The sequence below is a fragment of the Protopterus annectens genome, chromosome 7.part0, assembly GCF_019279795.1.
Source record: "Protopterus annectens isolate FY-2018-M chromosome 7.part0, PAN1.0, whole genome shotgun sequence".
NCBI classification, from domain to species: Eukaryota; Metazoa; Chordata; order Ceratodontiformes; family Protopteridae; genus Protopterus; species Protopterus annectens.
Window position 1 is genome coordinate 38,313,970 of NC_056739.1, and position 23,698 is coordinate 38,337,667.

General features: G+C 39.6%; 1 protein-coding gene across 1 annotated transcript in view; it reads right to left on the minus strand.

The window, feature by feature from the left end:
* The window catches only part of ELAPOR1 (endosome-lysosome associated apoptosis and autophagy regulator 1), an 885,667-nt gene that overhangs the window by 101,823 nt on the left and 760,146 nt on the right, over positions 1–23,698 (minus strand). The window contains exon 20 of the mRNA XM_044076128.1: positions 18,344–18,522. Within this exon, the coding sequence (XP_043932063.1) occupies positions 18,344–18,522 (179 nt within the window). The remainder of the gene's footprint in view (positions 1–18,343; positions 18,523–23,698) is intronic.

Below are 23,698 nucleotides of genomic sequence, written 5' to 3' on the forward strand. Positions count from 1 at the left end.
ATGAGCTTTTTTTATTTACTGAACACATGGCACACATGGCTCATAAGCTGATATGTTATATTGAGCTGATGTTGGAGTGTTGCTTTGCAAACACAGGTGAGACTAATTCATAACTAATTCATATGTTCTCATAAGGGAGTTGTGCACTCACTTTAAACAATATGTTCTCATAAGCTGAAGGCACATGTTGGAGTTGTGCAATCACTTTTAAACACAGGTGAGACTAATTCATATGTTCTCATAAGCTGAAGGTACATGTTGGAGCTGTGCAGTCACTTTTAAACACAGGTGAGACTAATTCATATGTTCTCATAAGCTGAAGGTACATGTTGGAGCTGTGCAGTCACTTTTAAACACAGGTGAGACTAATTCATATGTTCTCATAAGCTGAAGGCATATGTTGGAGCTGTGCAGTCACAGCTGTGCAGTCACTTTTAAACACAGGTGAGATAATGTATGTTCTCATAAGCTGAAGGCATATATTGGCGCTGTGCAGTCACTTTTAGCTGAAGGCATATATTTGAGCTGTGCAGTCACTTTTAATGAAGGCATATATTGGAGCTGTGCAGTCACTTTTAAACACAGGTGAGACTAATTCATATGTTCTCATAAGTTGAAGGCATATGTTGGAGCTGTGCACTCACTTTTAAATACAGGTGAGACTAATTCATATGTTCTCATAAGTTGAAGGCATATATTGGCGCTGTGCAGTCACTTTTCATAGGTTCTTAGGTTCATACATTAGTACTAGGCTAACTGCCATTGTGGACTATTTTAATCCTAGACAATTACCCTGTGTGAGTATCAAACCCTGCGCCATGTGTCTGTAAGGTAAACACCTTAACCATTATGCCACTCACATGTTCCCACAAGTTGAAGGCATATGTTGGAGATGCACAAAAGGAGTAACAGCAGACTGGAACAGGTTTGCTGGGATTGCTCATAGCTGCATCCACTTAAAGGGGAGTTACAGGAAATTATACACAAAATCATGGGGGGTGCATTTAACTCTCATCTAAGAGATGATGATGGGATAAGCTGGGTAAAAGCACCCTATCCAAAATGAGTCTTAGCACTGATATTTTTATTGTCAATTGCAGCTAAGAAACAATCACCAGAAAATAGAAAAAGGTAGAGTCACCACCAGTCCTAGACATCATAAAAAGTTTGGAGTAAATTAAAGTGTGTGAAAGGGAGGTGATTAAGGAGGCAAGAGGGAAGCTCATACTTAATAAATGTAATGAATGGGACCTGAACCTTCGTCTGTGGAGTGAATTGTGGATGTAATGATGGGGACCTGAACTGTACTCTGTGGGGTGAATCATGGATGTAATAAAGGGGACCTGAACCTTACTCTGTGGAGTAAATCATGGATGTAATGATGGGGACCTGAACTGTACTCTGTGGGGTGAATCATGGATGTAATAAAGGGGACCTGAACCTTCGTCTGTGGAGTGAATTGTGGATGTAATGATGGGGACCTGAACTGTACTCTGTGGGGTGAATCATGGATGTAATAAAGGGGACCTGAACCTTACTCTGTGGAGTAAATCATGGATGTAATGATGGGGACCTGAACTTTACTCTGTGGGGTGAATCATGGATGTAATAAAGGGGACCTGAACCTTACTCTGTGGAGTGAATTGTGGATGCAATGATGGGGACCTGAACTGTACTCTGTGAGGTGAATCATGGATGTAATAAAGGGGACTTGAATCTTTCTCTGCTGAGTGAATCATGGATGTAATGATGGAGACCTGAACCTTATTCTGGGGATGGGGACCTGAACCTTGCTCTGTGGTGTGAATCATGGATGTAATGATGGGGACCTGAACCTTAGTCTGTGGGGTGAATCATGGATGTAATGATGGGGACCTGAACCATTCTCTGTGGGGTGAATCATGGATATAATAAAAGGGACTTGAATCTTTCTCTGCTGAGTGAATCATGGATATAATGATGGGGACCTGAACCTTAGTCTGTGGTGTGAATCATGGATGTAATAAAGGGGACTTGAATTTTTCTCTGCTGAGTGAATCATGGATGTAATGATCGGACCTGAACCTTAGTCTATGGTGTGAATCATGGATGTAATAAAGGGGACCTGAACCTTACTCTGTGGAGTGAATTGTGGATGTAATGAGCAAGACCTGAACCTTACTCTGTGGAGTGAATCGTGGATGTAATGAACAGGACCTGAACCGCACTCTGTGGGGTGAATCGTGGATGTAATGATGGGGACCTGAACCTTAGTCTGTGGTGTGAATCATGGATGTAATGATGGGGACCTGAACCTTAGTCTGTGGTGTGAATCATGGATGTAATAAAGGGGACCTGAACTTTACTCTGTGGAGTGAATCATGGATGTAATAAAGGGGACTTGAATTTTTCTCTGCTGAGTGAATCATGGATGTAATAAAGGGGACCTGAACCTTACTCTGCAGAGTGAATTGTGGATGTAATGAGCAAGACCTGAACCTTACTCTGTGGAGTGAATCGTGGATGTAATGAACAGGACCTGAACCGCACTCTGTGGGGTGAATCATGGATGTAATGATGGGGACCTGAACCTTAGTCTGTGGTGTCAATCATGGATATAATGATGGGGACCTGAACCTTAGTCTGTGGTGTGAATCATGGATGTAATAAAGGGGACAAGAACCTTACTCTGTGGGGTGAATCGAGGACATAATGATGGGGACCTGAACCGTACTGTGTGGGATGAATCATGGATGTAATAAAGGAGACCTGAACCTTAGTCTGTGGTGTGAATCATGGATGTAATAAAGGGGACCTGAACCGTGTTCTGTGGCATGAATCATGGCTATAATGAAGGGGACTTGAATCTTTCTCTGTGGTGTGAATCATGGATGTAATGATAGGGGACCGGAACCATACTCTGCTGAGTGAATCATGGACGTAATGATGGGGACCTGAACCTTTCTTTGTGGAGTGAATCTTGGATGTAATGGATGGAATCTGAACCTTATTCTGTGGAGTGAATCTTGGATGTAATGAACATGAACTGAACCTTACTCTGTGGGGTGAATCTTAGTTGGAGTGTGCATGTAAAACAAATATATAAAAAGTAATTTCTAACATAAATAAACTCATTAAGAGGGAAATCCATAAAACTGAACGACATGCACATCAGAAATTCCTGTGTTATGATGAGCTGAGCTGTAAATGGTTACTTAGGTAATAATATAGTTTCACATAGAATGTTTTCATTTTTTGCTTATAGCTTTTATAGGTTCATAGGTTCATAAGTAGATACTAGGCTATCCGCCCTGGGGCCTATATAAGCCTAGCCAAAAAGGTTCCCTGGCTTTCACCACCCAAGAAAATTATTTTCCAGTGCCCCTATCAAGCAGTGCTGCAGAAGTGATCCCCAGGGTGAATTTTCTATTTCCCATCCAGTCGTCAAGATTTTTCTTAAAGAGGGCCAATGAGGAGCTTTGCTTGACATGAATGGGTAGTTTGTTCCAGAGTATGGTAAATGTTTAAAGCTTGGATGAGAAATGGGAAAGCAGACACTGTTAAAATTTATAGAAATTATTATTAAAGGACATAGTAAACTAAGAAAAGGTTAAAATAGATGGACTTATACTACACAATATAACAAATAACTGTAACATAGACAGGCAGCAGCATCTAATGTGAAAGCTATTATTATTTGGTAACATGGAAATTTATAAGAAGTAATAATAAAGTGCATATGATTTACAAAAAAAAAAAAACATAAAAAACAGAAAATGCTAGACACCATGGAAATATCATTTCCGAGAGCTCTGGATGCATGCCTTCTTGTTCTACCCAGGTTTTTACTCAAGAATATGTAGTAGAAAAAAATAACAGCATCTCAGAAATCGAAGGAAACAATACAGGGACTCGTTATATGAAGATGTCTGCTTCTAGTATAAAAGGAAAATAATTTCTATGATGGGCAGACATACTAACTTTATTCACTGGAAATCCACTATTTTCCACATTTAAGGTGCATTATTTAATAACAGATTCTTCACACTATGCTTGGAGACCCCTTTTTATAGGTTCATAGGAGACTACTAGGCTAAAGCCCTTACAAGCCTAGCAAATATAACTGTATGTTACCCAATATGTGGCCCCTAGGGGCAAGAGAGTGGCATGGATTTGTGCCTGTAAGTTGTGTCACACAGAATGACTTCCTCACCACTGTGGGTACATGGCGGCCAAAGGTCAGAACACTATCTCTCTCTATGTACCTCGATCTCTCACCTCTGAGACTACTCTTAGGGGTGTGCTATTTATATTGTAATTTGTAGGGGTATTTGACTTCCCAAAGGGTACGATAATGCATTTTTTCACATTTGATTTTAAGCCATTGTTGTGGCATCAGTCATTTGTTTAATCTAGATCTCTGCATCATTAGGGGATTCAGTGATTGCCCCCATATTGCAGTCATCTGCAAACTTTGCCATCCAGAGGCCTTCCACATTAGCCTTGATATCAGAGAAGTATATTCTGAACAAGAATGGCACATCATTAATAACTGGCCTCTTGTTGGGGCTGGAGTCACCTACTTTAACCACGTGTCCTGTCCATGAGCCAACTGGTTATCCATATAGTGAAGTAGGGATTTATGCTCAGTTGTGTGAGTTTACTTATAATACCCAAGTTAACCCAGCCACTGGGGATGCACAAGTCAGTGCATTTCTTCATGCCGGTCCCAAGCCTGGATAAATGGGGAGGGTTACATCAGGAAGGACATCTGGTGTAAAACTTTTGCCAAATGACATATGCAATCAACAACTCAGATTTCCATACTGGATCGGTTGAGGCCTGGGTTAACAACGACCACCACTAGTACTGTTAGCCAACAGGCTGTTGATGGAAATTGGGCTACTGGTTGGCCAAAGGAGAAGCAGAAGAAGAGGGGGATGTCATTCCCAAAGACAGAAAGAGAGGAGGAAAGTTAGGAGTGTGGTAGTGAGAATAGAAACTTTGAATGTTGGCAGTATGACTGCTATAGGGAGAGAGCTAGCTGATATGATGGAGAGAATGAAGATTGATATATTGTCCATGCAAGAGACCAGATGGAAGGGGATTAAGCCCAGGTGTATCGGAGGTGGGCTCAAATTGTTCTATCATGGTGTGGATGGGAGGAGAAATGGGGTAGGGGTTATCCTGAAGGAATAGTATGCCAAGAGTGTTTTGGAGATGAAAAGAGTGTTGGATAGAGTGATGTTTATGAAGCTGGAAATTGATGGTGTGATGATGAATGTTGTTAGTGCATATGCTCCACAAGTTGGGTGTGCGATGGATGAGAAGGAAAAATTTTGGACTGAGTGGGATGAAGTGGTGGTGACTGTACCCAAGGGTGAGAGAGTTGTGATTGGAGCAAATTTCAATGGGTATGTTGGTGAAGGGGACAGAGGGGATGAGGAAGTGATGGGTAGGTATGGTGTTAAGAAGAGGAATGCTGATGGTCAGATGGTAGTGGATTTTGCAAAAAGGATGGGCATGGCTGTGGTGAATATGTACTTTAAGAAGAGGGAGGAACATAGGGTGATGTACAAGAGTGGAGGGAGATGCACACAGTTGGATTACATCCTATGTAGGAGGCCCAGTCTGTAGGAGATTGGAGATTGGTGACAGGAGAAAGCATAGTTAGGCAGCATAGGATGGGGGTCTGTAGGATGACGGTGGTGATTAAGAAGAGGAGGAGGAGTGTGAGGGCAGCACCAAGGATCAAATGGAAACTGAAAAAGGGTAATTCTGAGGTGGAGTTCAAGGAAGTGTTAAGACAAGCTCTGGGTGGCAGTGAAGAGTTACTGAACAGCTGGGTAACTACAGCAGAGCTGGTAAGGGAGATGGCTAGAAAGGTGCTTGGTGTGACATCTGGACAGAGGAAGGAGGACAAGGAGACCTGGTGGTGGAATGTGGAAGTACAGGAGAGTATACAGAGGAAGAGGTTGGCGAAGAAGTGGGATTGTCACAGAGATGAAGAAAGTAGACAGGAGTATAAGGAGATGAGGCACATGGCAAAGAGAGAGGTGGCAAAGGCTGAGGAGGTGTATGAAGGGTTGTATGAAAGGATGGACACTAAGGAGGGAGAAAAGGACCTGTACCAATTGGCTAGACAAAGGGACCGAGCTAGGAAAGATGTGCAGCAGGTAAAGGTGATAAAGGATAATGAGGGAAACGTACTCACAAGCGAGGAGTGTGTGTTGAGGAGATGGAAAGAGTACTTCGAGAGGTTGGCAAATTACGAGAATAAGAGAGCGAGAAGGATGGATGATGTGGGGATAGTGAAACAGGAAGTGCAACAGATTAACAAGGAAGAAGTAAGGACAGCTATGAAATGGATGAAGAATGGAAAGGCTGTTGGTCCAGATGATATACCTGTAGAAGCATGGAGGTGTTTAGGTGAGATGGCAGTGGGGTTTTTAACCAGATTGTTTAACAAAATCTTGGAAAGTAAGAGGATGCTTGAGGAATGGAGAAGTGTTTTAGTACCACTTTTTAAGAATAAGGGTGATGTGCAGAGCTGTAGCAACTACAGATGAATAAAGTTGATCAACCACAAGCATGAAGTTATGGGAAAGAGTAGTGGAAGTTAGGTTAAGAAGCGAGGTGATGATTAGTGAGCAACAGTATGGTTTCATACTGGGAAAGAGCACTACAGATGGGATGTTTGCTCTGAGGGTGTTGATGGAGAAGTACAGAGAAGGTCAGAAGGAGTTGCATTGTGTCTTTGTGGACTTAGAGAAAGCATATGAAGGGGTGCCTAGAGAGGAGATGTGGGATTGTATGAGGAAGTTCGGAGTGGCTGAAAAGTATGTAAGAGTGGTACAGGATATGTACGAGGGCAGTGTGACAGTGGTGAGGTCTGCAGTGGGATTGATGTATGCGTTTAAGGTGGAGGTGGGATTACATCAAAGATCAGCTCTGAGCCCTTTCTTATTTGCAATGGTGATGGACAGGTTGACAGATGAGATCAGACAAGAGTCCCCGTGGACTATGATGGGGTGGGAGGATGACATAATGGTTAAGGTGTTTACCTTAAAAACACAAGGTGCAGGGTTTGATTCTCACTTGGGGTAACTGGTTAGGATTCAAATGGCCCAAAAGGGCAGTTAGCCTAGAACTAATCTATGAACCTGTGAACTATGACATTTTGTGATCTGCACTGAGAGTACGGAACAGGTTGAGGAGACCCTGGAGAGGTGGAGATATGCTCTACAGAGAAAAGGAATGAAGGTCAGCAGGACTAAGACAGAATATATGTGTGTGAATGAGAGGGAGGGTGGAGGAATGGTGAGGGTGCAGGGAGTAGAGGTGGTGAAGGTGGATGAGTTTAAATACTTGGGATCAACAGTTCAGAGTAATGGTAAATGTGAAAGAGAGGTGAAGAAGAGAGTACAGGCAAGGTGGAATGGGTGGAGAAGAGTGTCAGGAGTGATTTGTGACAGATGGGTACCAATAAGTGTGAAAAGGAAGATTTACAAGAGGGTTGTGGAACCAGCTATGTTATGTGGGTTGGAGACAGTGGCACTGACAAAAAGGCAGGAGTCAGAGCTGGATGTGGCAGAGTTAAAGATGATAAGATTTGCACTGGGTGTGACGAGGATGGACAGGATTAGGAATCAGTATATTAGATGGTCAGCTTAGGTTGGACAGTTAGGAGACAAAGTCAGAGAGGCAAGATTGCTTTGGTTTGGACATGTGCTGAGGACGGATGCTGGGTATATTGGGAAAAGGATGCTAAGGATGGAGCTGCCAGGTAAGAGGAAAAGAGGAAGGCCTAAGATAAGGTTTATGGATGTGGTGAGAGAGGACATGCAGGTGGTTGGTGTGAAAGAGCATGATGCAGAGGACAGGAAGAAATGGAAACAGATGATCTGCTGTGGCGACCCCTAACGGGAACAGCCGAAAGAAGAAGAAGATTTATAATACCCGAGTTAGGAATTATATCAAATGCCTTGATCAGGTCAAGGTAGGTGGTATGTACTGTTTTAACCTCATCCATGGCCTTAGTGACTTTCTCAAAGAAATTCAACTGATTCAATAGGTAGGTAGGACCTGCCCTTGACAAAGCCAGATTGGGTTGGGTCTGGTGTTTGCAGATATTTCTATGTCATTATTTCTCAGGGCCATTTTTACATTTTTATTCTTTCCACGGCCTTACATATAACATTAGGCAAAATTATGGATCTGTAATTTCCCAGGCCAGTAGATGGTCCCCATTTATGCCGAGGGATGACTATTGCTGTCCTCCACTCTATTGGGACAAAGCCAGTCTGGAGACTGTGGTTAAATAGAGATCATAATGGGCCTGATAAGTCCTGATGTAAGCTGTTTAAGAGGCAACCTGGTATATTATCAGGCCCCACTGAAGCCACATTTTTAGCATTAGAGAGTGCAGGCAACATGTTCTTTGGTGATAATTGGCAGTGGAGTGGTGGAGGGTATTTCTTGAGGAGAGAACTGGGGGTGATGGGGGAATTAAATTTGAGCTGAATTTGTCAGAGCAGATTTGCTGTATCTTCCAGCTGAGTATAGGTGATGCCATATACAACTAATTCCACACATTGGTGGGTGTTGCCTTTAAGGCTGTGGACATAACTGTAAAATGCCATATGGTTATCCTTTGCTTTGGAGGTGATTTTTACCTCAAAGTCTGCTTTCAGAGATGTGACTAGTTCCCTGATTCACTTGTTTAGACCAGTGAGGCACATATTGCACTGTTGTGCACATTCTCACTTACTTCTCGATGGCGTTTCTTTATTTTTTTATACAACCTCTTAATATCGAAGTGCAGAGCAAGTGGTCTCATAAGAAAAGATCTCTTCACATCATACTGAAGGAAATGAAAGCAGCCTACACATCTCTGCCTCAAGCGGTCATTTACAGCATTCTGCAGGTGAACTCTTGTGATGCAAGCTCAGGTGTGTGAAGCAGATATAGTGACCCTGTATGAAACATAAGGAAACCCTGCACATCAGCATACAGCAGACAATGGTGATTGGGTTTGCAATCATAATCAAGTTGCTATGTGTTTGAGACAAGGATGTCAAGATGTTCACCTCTGCAGTGCAACAAAGCAAGTATGAGAGGTAAACACTGACATCTGAGAACTTAAGGTCACAGAAACTCATTCATATTTCTTTGCAGTACATTGAGCTTCAGCTGTTATTATGTATTATTGGTTACAAAGAAAATAAAATGTAGAATTTCTAAGTGTTTACAGCTTTGGAAGCTGTAAAACACCTGTCCAAGTGCTGTTAGACAGTTCACTCTGCCACACGTTTGCTTATTAGTGTGGATGTACAACATGCATTACAGCTTTTAATGCTAATAAGGTGCTTCCAGTGCTGTTCTCTGCTGCCTACCATGTGTGTAGCAATATAAGATCTGATCACAACAGTTTTTGATGGCACATAGCAAATATTATGTGTTTTTGAAAGCTGTTATGACCACTTCACTTAGCAGAGTAGTGTATAACTCAGTCATTGTCTGTTAGTTTTCTACGTCTAAGCCCACAAGGCAAACCACCACATAGTCCGACATTCTGGTCATTGGAAACTACATTGTGAGACACAGTGATGTCCCTCTCACCAGGCTGAGTAAGAAGAAGTCACTGTCAGTTGCTTATCAGGGGCAGGGATCTGCCAAATTACACACATGCTCAGGTCATTGGACCACAAGTACCAGTATGACAAAGTTATAGTCCATGTGGGTGTAAATGACCTGATACATACCTTCCTAGACTATATGAAGAGAGACATCATAGAGCTCTCGGACTATGTGTCCCAGGCTGGTATGAGCCTAGCACTGTGCAGCATTTTACCTTCTCCAAGGATGATGCCACGATATGGACAAAAGATGATTGACTTTAATAATTGGCTTAGTTTCTGGTGTCATTCTAAGGGGGTGCAATATTTGTCAGCATGGAAGGAGATGGTCAATAGACCTTGCTAATTTTCCAGGGATAATCTGCACTTCTCCCCTTTAGGCTTTTGACTGTTAGCTAAAACATTGTCTTCCCCCATAGTGCCTTTTTTAGGCAATGCCAAACTGAAAGTACTTCCAACATAGCAAAGGAAAACCAAGAAAATCTAAAGGTATTACGGCTCAATGCTAGGAGTCTAAACAAAAAACTCCACTCCCTAGAAACTCTCTTCACCCTACAGAATGCTTATACATACCTCTCAACTGTACAGACTTTCGCAGAATGTCCATGTTTTTGCCTTATATCTTTAGTCTGTTCCTCATAAAAGTTGTGATTTTCTAGGAAATCACTGGGATGATCTGAGTATTGAAGTCACTAAATAATGACTTACGTTTGTATTTTAGATTTCTTATCCTTCAGAAGAATGCATGCTAAGACAAATTCTGTTATTCTAGCAATTTTCAAATTTTATAAGAGCAATATTTAAAATCTGTCCCTATTTTTGGGCCTCTGTTCCCCCATTTTGTGAGGCTTTGTCCAGATTTTCTGCACAAAGAGGTTGAGAGGTATGGAATGCTGACATCTGTGTGGACACTGAGACGGTTTAAAGCTATGGAGAGCACACCAGTAGTGCAAGGTTATAATGCCTTTCACACATTTAGACCAGCTACTTCACAGGCAGGGACTAAAGGTGGAAGTGTCTGAATTTACACCAAAAATAAATATACCTCAAGGCTGGTTAAACAGGATAATGCACTTGGGCTTCTCCATGTTCAAAGCACTATAGGCAAAATCCCATACCACTTCCTTACAAGCTTTAGGTCCCACTATATGACGCAGGAAACCCATACCATGTATTTAAACTTATTGGAAACATTCACCATCCAACCCAATACAATATTCATGGGTGACTTTAATTACTCCACCATAAACTGGGAATCCTATACGACACCAAATGCACAGGCACAGACATTCCTGGATTTTATAAACACAGACTCCCTGGACCAGACTGTCAGTACACCAACCTGGGGTGCAACCATATTGGATCTGGTCCTCACTAAAATTGGACAGTGCTGCACACTCCCTAGTGTAATGTCTTCCCTGGTATGGTCAGGCCACAAAATGGTCTCCTTTGAAGTAAAAATAAAACCTGGGCTCACAGCTAAGCCTAGAATATTCAGGGACTACTCTAAGGCTAACTTCCTGCTATTAAGTGATAACCTGGCAAAATTTCAAGACCTCAAAAACCCTGAGAACACTGCTGCCTATGCAGAACTGTTCACAGAAACCCTGTACAAGCATGTTAATACCTGCATAGAGGCAGCTGTACCCACCAGGAAGAAGTACAGAACTAACTCAAAAAACAAGCCACCCTGGTGGAATCACAAAATCAATAGACTGTATAACAGGAGGAAGAAAATCATGGCAACAATTAGGAGGTGCAGCCCCCAGCAGGATAACAGCACCCACATCAAACTAAACAAACACCTCAGAGGACAAATAAAGTCTACCAAAGCCAACTTTGAGTAAATTTGGCCTCCCAGGCCAAGTACAACCACAAAGCATTCTTTAGCTATGTCCGCAACCTCAAAGGCAATTCACAATTGTGTGCAGAGCTCATTGTAAATGGAGCCACCTATATTTTTTGTAGATGATTTAAAACTGTATAGTTCATCAGATGAAGAGCTGAAAGCACAACTACAAGTGATACCAATATCCACAGCAGGACAGTCCAGAAAGTATAGCCAAGAAAACACTGGAGATATTTAGTTGAATTTATTTAAAACACTAATAAGGATCGTTTGGTTTGTCTTCAATTTGTGGTTATCTAGTTTTGTGTCGTGGTGCACAACTACAAGTGGTCAAAACATTCTCAGATGATATAAGAACGTCCTTTGGTCTTCATAAATGTTTAAACCTTTAAAGCAGGAAAACTGCAGCACCAAGAAAAGTTCAGTCTGAGACAGGAATGTGATATAAAAGAACTTGAGCAAGAGGGAGTGTATAAATACTTGGGAACTGATGAAGGATCAACAATAAAACATGAACAAATGCAAATAAAACTTAGAAGGGATTTTTTAGTAGACTTAAATTAATACTGAAAACAGCACTGACATCTAGGAACAAGGTCCAAGCTATAAATCAATTTGCTCCTCCTGTCCTAACTTACTTGGAGTGATTGACTGCCCCCAAAATGTGTTGGATAGATTAGATAAGAAAACAAGAAGGATGCTTCATGCTCACCAAATGATTTACAGAAATCAGCGTATACCAAGATTATATATTCCTTGTTCTGAAGGAGGTATGGGCCTCCTCAAAATTGATTACATGAATAGATCTGCAATCATGGGACTGCATACGTATCTGCTGACCTCACAAGATCCAAACATGGTGAAAGTTTTGAAACATGAGGAGAATAAATCTAAGATGACTCCCCTGCTTAGTTCAGCAGAAGCATATTGGTGTCAAGCAGGAATGGAACTCAAACCAGAAGTAGATAAAAATCAGGCAGCAACTGACTGTGCCAAAAAACAAAATAAAGAATATAAGGTGAAGGACCAGATGAGAAGGCAAGAAATGTGGAAAAAGCATAAATATATTTGCAAGTGTAGAAAACTCCTGGAACAGCCTCATGTTGATCAGGATCGAAGGCAGGAATGGTTAAGGAGAGGTGAATTCAAACCAAAAGATGAAAGGTTAATATTGGAGGACCAAGATACATGCTGGTTTACAAAGTCCATTGAACATGTTGGAGGAACAGACAAATGTAGGTTTTGTAAAATAGAATTGGAAACAGTTGCACATCTTGTTGCTGGTTGTGATATACTAAAGGCAGAAGGACTGTATACTGAAAGGCATAATAATGTGACAGGACTGTTGCACTGGGGATTGTGCAAACATTATGGTACTGAAGTGGCTGAAAAACACTAGAAACATGAGCCACAAAGCATCATAGAAAATTATGAAGTTTATATCACATGGGATCACCCATTACCAACAGTTCAAAAATAGATGTGAGAAAACCCCCATATAGTAGTCAATGAAAAAAGACAAAAGTAGCATTGATCATTGAAAGGCTACACCATGTGACTATAGTGTCTTATGTACAGAGACACAAGGTCATAAAATACCAGGATTTGCAGGCATTAATGAGTGCAAGGTGGAAGAAGGATACTCAGACAGTTCCAGTAGTAGCAGGAGCAACGTGTTTTATAAAAAATAATTTACAATCATACTTAGATATGTTACTGATACGTGTAACTTCATATGAATTGCAGAATAAGTCATTACTGGGTACATTGCAGGTGCTGTGAAGAGCACTTCTGTCTAACATCAAAGACTGAAACAATACTAATTTCATGAACTTTAATCATACTTTGACTTAGGAATGGGGTCCATTCCTGTCATGGTATTAGCAACCCAAAAGACTTGGAGAAATTTAAAAAAGCGAGAAGTCAGAAGATATAACAAACCTACTGGCCAACAAATTCATCTCCAATGTTACCCCTCTCCACCCCCAATCTTCCCTCAGGAAATACCATCAAATATAACTCTCCCTGCTATCACTAGGGAACAGGTCATTAATGCTCTCTCTAAGGCCAAGAACACTGCATCAATAGGCCCAGACAATATCCCAGGATGCCTTCTAAATAGCATGAAACATGACCTATCAGGCCCTCTGAAATTGCTATTTAACTGTAGCCTCCATATGAGCTTCATGCCTCATGAATGGAGAACAGAAACAGTCACCCTTTTGCACAGAGATGAGCCATCTACAGACCCCTAAGTCTCACTAGTCTTATATGTAAAGCCATGGAGAGAATTATCATGGAAATGATCAATAGAAATATAGTAAACCTCTAGACACTGGACCCAACCCAATTTGGTTTTGTAAAGGACAGGTCATGCCTATTCAACCTGGAGGACTTATTTGAGAAGGTCACCAAAGCAATGGATGAGGGCAAAATGGTTCATGCTGCCTACTGTGACCTGGCCAAGGCATTTGACACAATATCCCACTCTGGTATTGTTGACAAACTCAAGAGGTGAGGTGCAAACCCATATGTCACCTGGTGGATAGCCAACTGGCTCACAGACAGCACGGAGAAAGTTAGAATTGGGGGAATCTACCTCTACAAAGTGGGCAGTCACAAGTGGAGTCCCTCAGGGATCGGTCCTTGAACTGCTCCTTTTTGGCATTTACTTTTCTGAAGTCAAGGCCAATGCCACTGGTCTCTGGCTGACTAAATTTGCAGATGATTGCAAATTAGGAGCTGTCATTGAGTCCTGCAGTGACACAAATGTTCTCCAGGAAGGGCTGACACAAACAACTGTGTTAGAGCTATGGACTAAAACTAAATGCCAAGAAATGCATAATGGTATCCTTCTGGAAGTCATCTACCCCTGGAAACTGTCATATTACAACATAGCCCTTAGTGTTGACCCAGTAATCAGGGACATAGGGACACAAATATACAGTAATCTAGCCTTTGACCATCAAGTGTCTACAGTGGTGAGGAAATCATTCTATATTGCACAACTTATAAACAAAGGTATGGCATCTAAGTCCAAGGAAGTCATTGTTCTACTGTATTCGGCATCCATCAGACCTGTCATTGAGTACAATGTCCCCTTTGGTATGTACCTAACCAGGCATATCCAACAACCGGAATGTCCACAGAGGTTCCTCACTAAAAGAATACAGGGCATAAGTAATATGTCCTATGGAGACTGCCTCAGGGTCCTGCCCCTGTATTCTTTCTCCTACAGGCTGTTGAAGGCAGATCTATCCCTGGCATACAAGGAATTGTCTGACTCTTCCCTGATGGACCTCTTGCATACCCACAACACAAACAGCTCCAGAATTACCATTCTAAAGACTTAAACATTGCTTGTGATATAAACAGGACCTGCTGGAGAGACAGGTATGCCTCCCAGAAACTACTGCATCTATGGATCAGGCTACCCATTTGTGTGAAGCAGAGATCCTCCCTAACCCAATTTGTGTAACTTGGACAATTGGAAGGGAACAGGAAATTCATCCCTGGTTCAGCACCTATGTCTCTAATGGATGCAGGCAGCCTGTAAATGGTTCATCTCCCAGGCTCCTGCTTGTAAATGGTTCATCTTCCAAGCTTTTGCTTATACTCATCAAGGGTACCAGAACTTGTCAGAAATTTGGGATGCATGGCTAGGCTTACAAAGGCCCTTGTGGTTGTTAGCCTAGTAAACACCTATGAACCTATTTTGGAAGGGGTTAGAATTCTGAAAGTCTTCTCATCTTATTGATAATTCCATCTGCAGATTTCACACCTTGTTTGAGTTTTATTCTATATTTTTTATGTTCCTTCCTCCTGACCTGCCTTTAACCTCTGCCATGACTTAGTGACACATGACTTTTCCTCACATGCCCTTCCATAGCCCCTTACCAGACAATCTAAAATATGTCTCATAAATTTTGGGGCCAGAGAGTGACAGCCATAAAGGACGCAGTGGATTAGGTATCCGGAGCCATCATTCTGTGGCAGTGGTCAGCCAAGATACATAACAAGGCCAGTTATGCACACTTATTTCACATTTTCATTCTTGTTACAGACACCTGAGCTGCAAGGTTCCAGGTCTCCATCAGAGGTAACATAGGCAGTTTGTCTTCCATAATGCTTCTCTCAGGATAGAAGAGCTTGCCATTGGCTGTGTCTTCCTATCTCCCTGACAAGCCATATCAGTGGCCTGAGTCCATTCCTATGCACAGGTCATCAATGGCCCTGCCTCTACATCACTGAGGTGGCTAATGAAGGTTATATGACTTTCTATGACTACTTCTCCCATATATCTGTAGTCATGCTTTGTGTCCAGGTGATGACTGAAATAGGGTCTATCTTGGGTCAGTTCATAGTGCCGGTAATGAAATAAGAAACATCTACAACTTTGCTTAAGTACAATTACTCAATTAAAAAAAAAACTGATTCAATAAAAATACCACTAAATCAGTAAATAATTAAATACATTCTATGTGATAAAAATATCTGGTTATCTATAACTGGTGTCCTAATATCTGGTTATCTATAACTGGTGCCCCTCTTACTGTGTTATGGAGGTTGGCAGACTTGTTTAAACCAGTATGTCTGCACCTCTTTCCCTATGGCATCACATGTTTAAAGTTAGTGTAACTTTTGTTTAGATAAACATACCTTTTTTTTACTACTGCCTTGTGCATGGATCTAAAGCTCTGACACAGAGTCACTACTGAACAGCATGGATATTTTATATGTTTTTTGACTCACCACCTGCCAACCCTTAGTCCCCCTTGAATATGTATCAGCCCTTTTTCTCCCCTACACAAACAGCATGGCCACCAACATGAAGATTGTTTGGCCCCTTTCATCCATGGAACTAGCATTATTTCATTCAGTCTATTGCCCACTGAATGCCTCATCAGTCCCTTGCCACAGTCATACCTCTCATCCACTTAGCATGCTAGAAATCTGGGCAAAGCCTAAAATAATTGGGAGAGAAAGGCCAAAAAATAGGGGCAGATTTTAAATGTTCCTCTTATAAACTTGAAAAGTTGCCAGAACAGCAGGTTTTATTTTTGGCAGACATTTTCTGATGGATATAAAGTCTGAAACTCAATTGTGTGCCATTATTTTGTGACTTCAGTCCTTAGTGCTTTGCTGGAAAACCACACATTTTATAAGGAATAGAACAAAAAAAAGACAAAAATCTGGACATTCTGTGAAAATCTGCATGGTTGAGAGGTATGGCCACAGATTATTCTGACCAGCAGCCTGAGGACCCAAAGGGTGGAGTGGATATCAACACTGGCTTCTGTTTTGCAGTCTACATCTCACTCAATGGCTTGCTACTTCCCCAGTCTCTCAAAGGGTTTACCAGGGATCCTTCTTTAATATGGATGGCTGGGCTTTTCTTTTCAGCCCTACCCCCATACTCAGATGGCTGGAGTGAGCACCCATATCACTGCAGGATCATTCTACACCTTCCCCATTTGCATTATGCAATGGGTTAGTGCAGATAAAATCACTTTAGCTAGCAGATCTAGGAGACTCTCTCATAACCTCGCTGTGGAAGAAAAGGAATAAAGATGCCTTGTTGAAGTTAAAGATGCCTTGTTGAAGTTTCATGAAGTTCATTTAGTTAAGTGAGTGGATATCATATACAGAGTCTCCTCGATCTGCTAGTTAAAGTGATTTAATCTGGACTAATCCTTTGTACTCTGTTTCTTGTTAGTTCTATCACCCTCTGGCTCAAAGTGGGATACCAGACCTGACTCTAGCTTTCTGGATTACTTCTGTCTTCCAGTTACAAGCATGCCATCATACATGCGCTAATGAAGGCAACCATGAATGCCTTGTTAGTACCTAGCTGTTTTAATTTCTAAGTCAATAGTGAAAAGGAATCATTAATGTGTCTAAATGACATTCTCATTATGTATATTTGAATCTTACTTCCATTTTGCTCACAACGTCATGATATCGATGAGCTAATTAAAGCTTAGTGATCATTTTAATGGCCACATGATGTATCATGTTATCTAACTGCCTTTTGCTGTTGCACTGGTTTTAACACTCAACAAGGCTTCTATTTCCTATATCTCTTTGTTATTGGTGGCACACAGTCACTACTGAGATGGTATTCACCTGGACAAAACCACTTCTTCCTTCCCACAGAGTGGGGGAGCTGGCATTTGCCCTTTACCCCCACCACTGCCCAGCTCCTCCAGTGCCCAAACCACTACACAAACTTGGCTCATAGTCAGGGCATTGTCCCACTCACCACCAAGCCAGGCTATCATGGCTCTACAATCAGTACAATCTGGGACTTTGTATCTATACTTCAGTCCCGGGGAATATGCAGGGCTTAATTTGAAAGGTTAGGAGAATGAATCCTTAATCAAAACAACCTTCTTTTGTATAACTATGTACTCTCCTCCACATGACATCTGTGATCCTAGAGGGGACTACATTAAAGCTGATCATGGTGGAGATTGTGGTCAGACGTCTAGACAGTGCTATACCCAACTAATCTAGAGTGCTGCCCAGATCAGGGTCTCCTAAATACTAATGCCAGCTCTACAAAGGAAGCTGCATGAAAAATCCTGACAGTTTGATTTCTGTTATATATTAAGTACTCTGAAACATTTTGGTGATGTTTTCATGAACACCTCTCCTACATGGACATGAACGTCTTTGTAGACTTCTCAGAAAAACAAAATCTAAAAGAATGGTACAGATGAGAAATAATCAGTTTAACAATACAGTATGATGAAATGTGGCCACTTTTGTATACGTTACAGTAAAGAACTGATACAGTGACTGACTAGACCTGCAAAAATTACTTTCTTTTTTTCTGAATGTAAAACAAAAAAAAACATTAAAAAAATTTAATTACTTTTGATTTTTCTTCCAGAAGTAACATGTTATTACAATCAGCAATAAGGCCGCACATATCCCCAATGCTATTCCAACTTTTAGCCAGAAGTCCATTGTAGTGCAGATTCCCACCGTCTCTTCAGGCAAAGTGATGCCATCTTTGCACAACTTCGGTTGCTGCCACACATATGTTGTCTTCTGTTGAATTAAAAAAAACAGTCTTAATAGATCATTAACCTGGAAAATGCAAAGCTTTAACTGTTTTATAACTTCTGTTGCACCCTAACATGTGTTACATTAAACTTAGTAAAGACTATTGAAGACTGTTTTGTGCATTCACTCTTCTAAAGCATTTCTTTAACTGAAAACATGTTTCACACCACACCTCTCTGTCTGCCATCTATAGGAGTTGCCGGTTTAGGTACACTTTAGTACTTGTTTATGTTATAGCATCAGTGCTTGGTAATATATCTGTTTAAAAAAGGAAAAAACACTTAACAAGGCAGCAGAAGGACAACAAAAAAGCAGGTCTAGCGTATCACAAAATCTATTCTTTGCTTTCATCTTAAAACCAACAGATTTCCTCAGAACAAATAATTCACTTAAAACCACACATATATATATAGGAACAAATAACCAACCAAAATCCTAAAACCAGTCACATGATTAAATCCATTAATCTCAAATAAAGGCATACACTTAAAAAACATATAATAATATTAAATACAATCAATAATAATAATAATAATAATAATAATAATAATAATAATATCCCTTAGACATCTAAAATAATATACTCATAAACTGATATTTTTTCTCCTTTTGTTTCTGAGAAAACATTTAATATTTATTAGTCCAGGACCCTTAACAGCCCCCAGCTTTATTTGCCACAAGGTTTCTATTTGTTCAATTATTTTCTTATAATTATCACCACATAAGTCTTTAAAAACAGGTTCCAAAACTAAAAAAAGAAATTTATTAAAAACCTGGCACTCAGAAGTGTGCTTATATTGGGAATTTCTACCATCTTTTTTTCCTAATAGTGTAAACATGCCCTCTTATTCTTTCTTTTAACTTCTACAAGTCATCCCTACATAAAAAGCACTACCAGAACAAATACAAATATAAAGTAAACCCTTAGAATTACAATTAAAACCACCAGGCACTGGTATGGTGTAACTTAAGTGATTCAAATTCTAATAATTATTTGATCTTAGCATTCAGTAAGGATTCAACCAATGGTTGTTATACTTCTACTATTTACAGGAAAGAGACTTTTACCAACACGTATCTACACTTTGACATTGGTCATCCTGGTTTTCAGAAAAAAACAGTCAGATGGTCAGGTTGTCTCAGCTTATTTCAGATGACAAATTTAGTGATGAGTTCATCATCTTATTTGTTTGTTTTTGGATAGGGGCTATCCAATTGAGTGTCTCAATGAAATTAAAGCCAAAGTAATATAGATCTGGCCTTCTGAAGGGATCCAGGGTTAACTGTCCCACACCTCCACAGAGTGCCCAACCATCAAGAGATAACACCATTTCATTTATTATCCCATACAGTAATACTACATACCAGTACGTTAATACTGTCAAAAATAATGGGATATTGTTTTAAATGATGAGTTGAAAAAATCTTGGGTTTAAATCCTAATTTTATTTACTCTCGAGGAAGAAATATTAATTGCATTTTGGAGTCAGGGCTGGGTAAGACACTTTGGAGTCATAACAGTATGCAAAAGTGTGGGTGTTGTAAAATGTTTAGGTATATACACTTGGGACTATATGTGGTTGTACATAAGTACCCAAGATCTATCTCTTGCCTAGGGAAGATTAATTGCAACTCGACTCATTTAGTGTATCAAGACCAAGAGAAGGCTGAAAGACAGAATTAGTGAAGACATTCATGATATTAAAAAGAAGAAAATGACATGCTTTATTTCATCATTCTACACACACTCTATGTGTTTTAGAAAATTTACATTTTTTGTTATTGACAGAGTTCAAATGACACCTCTAAGTGGGGATTTTGAGGCCACATTGGACTGTGAGGAGCTTTGTTGACAACTGAGACTTAATGGCTCACAATTTCTTGGCATTAATGAAATTGTTTCTATTTCCAGCATTTTGAAAAACAAAGCAGCTAGTGTTTAACTAGTTGAATTCTTTTATACATGTATACACATTTTGTAAAGTTATATATATTTTCTTTGTACATTATTCATTGTTAATATATTTTTACACAGGCCAATTTGTATAGTTTGGTTTTGCACCCTCTCATAACTATAACTTATTATTCACTTTTTAAAATGATTGTAGGTTTTCTTTTGACACTATTCTTTGAGATTTTTGAAGCTTGTGATAGGGTTAGTTCTTTAACTTCATGATTGATTGCATTATTTAATTAACTTGTGATTGGTTGTCTGTACTGGTCTGCTGCTATAAATGTTTTTTACTTGTAAACCTCAGTACTCTGATGAAGTCTTATCCATAAGACAACAGTGCTCAGGTTTACTTTGTTGTTTAAATAAAGCCTGCGGCGGTCAGAGTTTGCTGGCAGTTCTTCTCTTCATCTTAAACTAATAAAAGAAACAGCTTTTGGTTTCATTCAGTAATGCTAGCTTTCTAGAAACAGCAGCAGCTTTTTCTGTTGAGCAAAATAATCACTAGTTCTTCTCAGACTGTCCAATCAAAACTTTACTGCAACAGTAATTAAGCTGCAAGTAGTTACAACGCAAAAAGTTATTTTTCTTTCTGTCTACTATTACTAAATGTCATGGCATGCAAATAAGCACATCGACTACTTATATCTTTTTTTTATATATAAACAAGAAACATCTTTATTAAATTATCACTTACAACACAGGCAATTATACATTTTTATATAAATGAAAACAAACCATATTCACATAGTTTAGCTGCAAACATTATACGTCACTTATAATCCATCCAGTTACTGTCAGTCAAGCATTGCATAGCTCATTCAAATCCTGTGTTCTTTTAAACCTCGTTCCTACTCCAAAATATTATGCAGCTTGTATTGTTCCCACAATTCCTATTTTTTCTATGTAGTTTGCTCCTTCCCTTTTCTAAAGATTTCAATTCCAGTTGTTTTATCTCTGTTACTATATTCACTACTTCTAGTAAAGTTGGTTTACACTTTGATTTCCATTTTCTAGTTACTGCTTTTTTGGCAGCCACCGTAATTAGACTCAGCAAGGCCTTACTATGTCTAGATAATTCCAATTCTGTATCATAGCTCAAAAGAAAACATTTTGTTAGTTATACCAATTTGTTTGTAATCCTGACAGATCAGTCTTCTGCAGGGAATTTTTAAAGTCTGCCAGCTCATTACACTCCCAAAAAATATGTTCCCAATTACCTCTTTCTTCCCTGTCACACCTCCAACATTTACAATCTGCCTGAGGAAAAATTCTTTGGAGTCTACTTAGGATATAAAAATACCAATGCAAACACTTCCAAACAAAGATCCTAAATCTTATAGACTCTGTTGTGTATGTGCGAGTTATGCATATATCCTCATTGTTTCTTTGTGAATTGCTCAATTCTCTCTTCCCAATAATTTCTAACATCCTTTGATTGATTCTTATAATTATCATGCCTTAATTATTCTTTTTTAACAGCAGCTTCTGTTTTAGATTCTACTAAAAACTCTATCAGCACTGGTCTTTCGCTTAGGCTCCCCTATTTCTTTCTCTTTGTCTATACCGTCATATCAGTCGTTGATAGGGGAAGGCAATCTCTAACCTGAAGTTCAAATAAATTATTGGCCTCTTCCCATTCTATTACTTTCCCCTCTCTGATTATTTGCTCCTAAAACATTGGTTCCCTTGCCAGTTTTCTCCAGTAACTTCCAGCCCCCTCTTGCTTATTGTCTGTATCCCTAACTACATCATCCCTCTTGGCAGAATTTCTTTTCTCCATCCCGTGTTCACATAGTTCTTAAAATGCTTTCTGCTGCTCTATGAATATAATATTATGTATGGTTATTGTCATTTTCCTTAAGGATCTGCATACATAATTCCAGTCTCTCTTTGTTTCTTGAGCTTCCCATTTCATTGTCATCCCTTTCCACTTTGAATTACAGTTTTCTGTTTGTGCTATGAGGAGCCTTAACTGTGTAGCTCTGAAATACCCCTTCATATCAGGTAATCCCAAACCACCTTGTGCCACTGGAAGGCTCATCTTATCCCACTTGACTATTGCTGTTTTCCCTTTCCAGATAAAATCCTTCAAATTTACTAATTGCTATCCACAACTTCTCCACTGGTTAACAAACATATGCCTGGCCTGTGTATAAAATTAAAGGGACTAAAAACATTTTCACTACTAGCATCTTTTTATGCATATCTGTAAAAAAGAGCTTCTGATTTCTCAGTTTTTATATTATCTTTTGTTTAGTCTCTTCCCACATATCCTCAGCTAACATAATATAATCCTTTTTAATCCATACTTCTAAGTACTTCATTATTCCTGCCTCCATACATATGGATACATAGTTTACAGCTATTGACTTTGTTTTATCTTCATTAATTTTATATCATGAAAAGACTTGAAATTGTTTCAAAATGTTCCAAAACACTGAAATGTCATTTTCTGGTTTTATCAGGTATAAAATAATATCATTTGCAAATAAAGCCAGCTTTTCTTGTCTACCATACCAATTATATCCTTGAATTTCTGAGTCCCTTATATTTTTTGCCAATGGTTCTAAATATAATGCAAATAGCACAGGGGAAAGAGGACACCCCTGCTTGGTTCCTCTGCTCAAACAGAATGTAGCAGAGATGAAGCTAAAAAGCAACCAAGACGTCTTCACTGAAACGAGCAGTATTTTAATACAAATGCACTTACTTAAAATACAAACGTCAATGGATTTAAACTATACATAAAAACCACAAGAACATAAATGCTTTCATTCCCACCTTTTGCTGCAAGGAACTTCATTAGATGAAAAGTATAACACAGGAAATGAATTTAAATACCCTGCATCCAATCAAGTCTTGTAAAAATAACACACCCTCTCAACGCATACCAATGACATCCTTTAAAATATAAACACACCCCTCCAAAACATTCTTCCTATACAACACATTAAATTTCACATTTCAATACATTTATAATAACAGCATAAAAGATAGCAATCAACATAATTAAATAAAATATTGTATACATTTATCTATGTAGAGCTTTTAGTTTTAGTAAGCACCTGATAGATTCATTCAATCCTGGCCAAAATCGGGCATTTAAACAGGGTTGCCATGACAGCTCAGCTTTTTCCAAAAACAATGGCCAAGTCCCTCCATGCTTCAACATTTTCAATGTTTCCAAAACTATAAAATTAAATACCT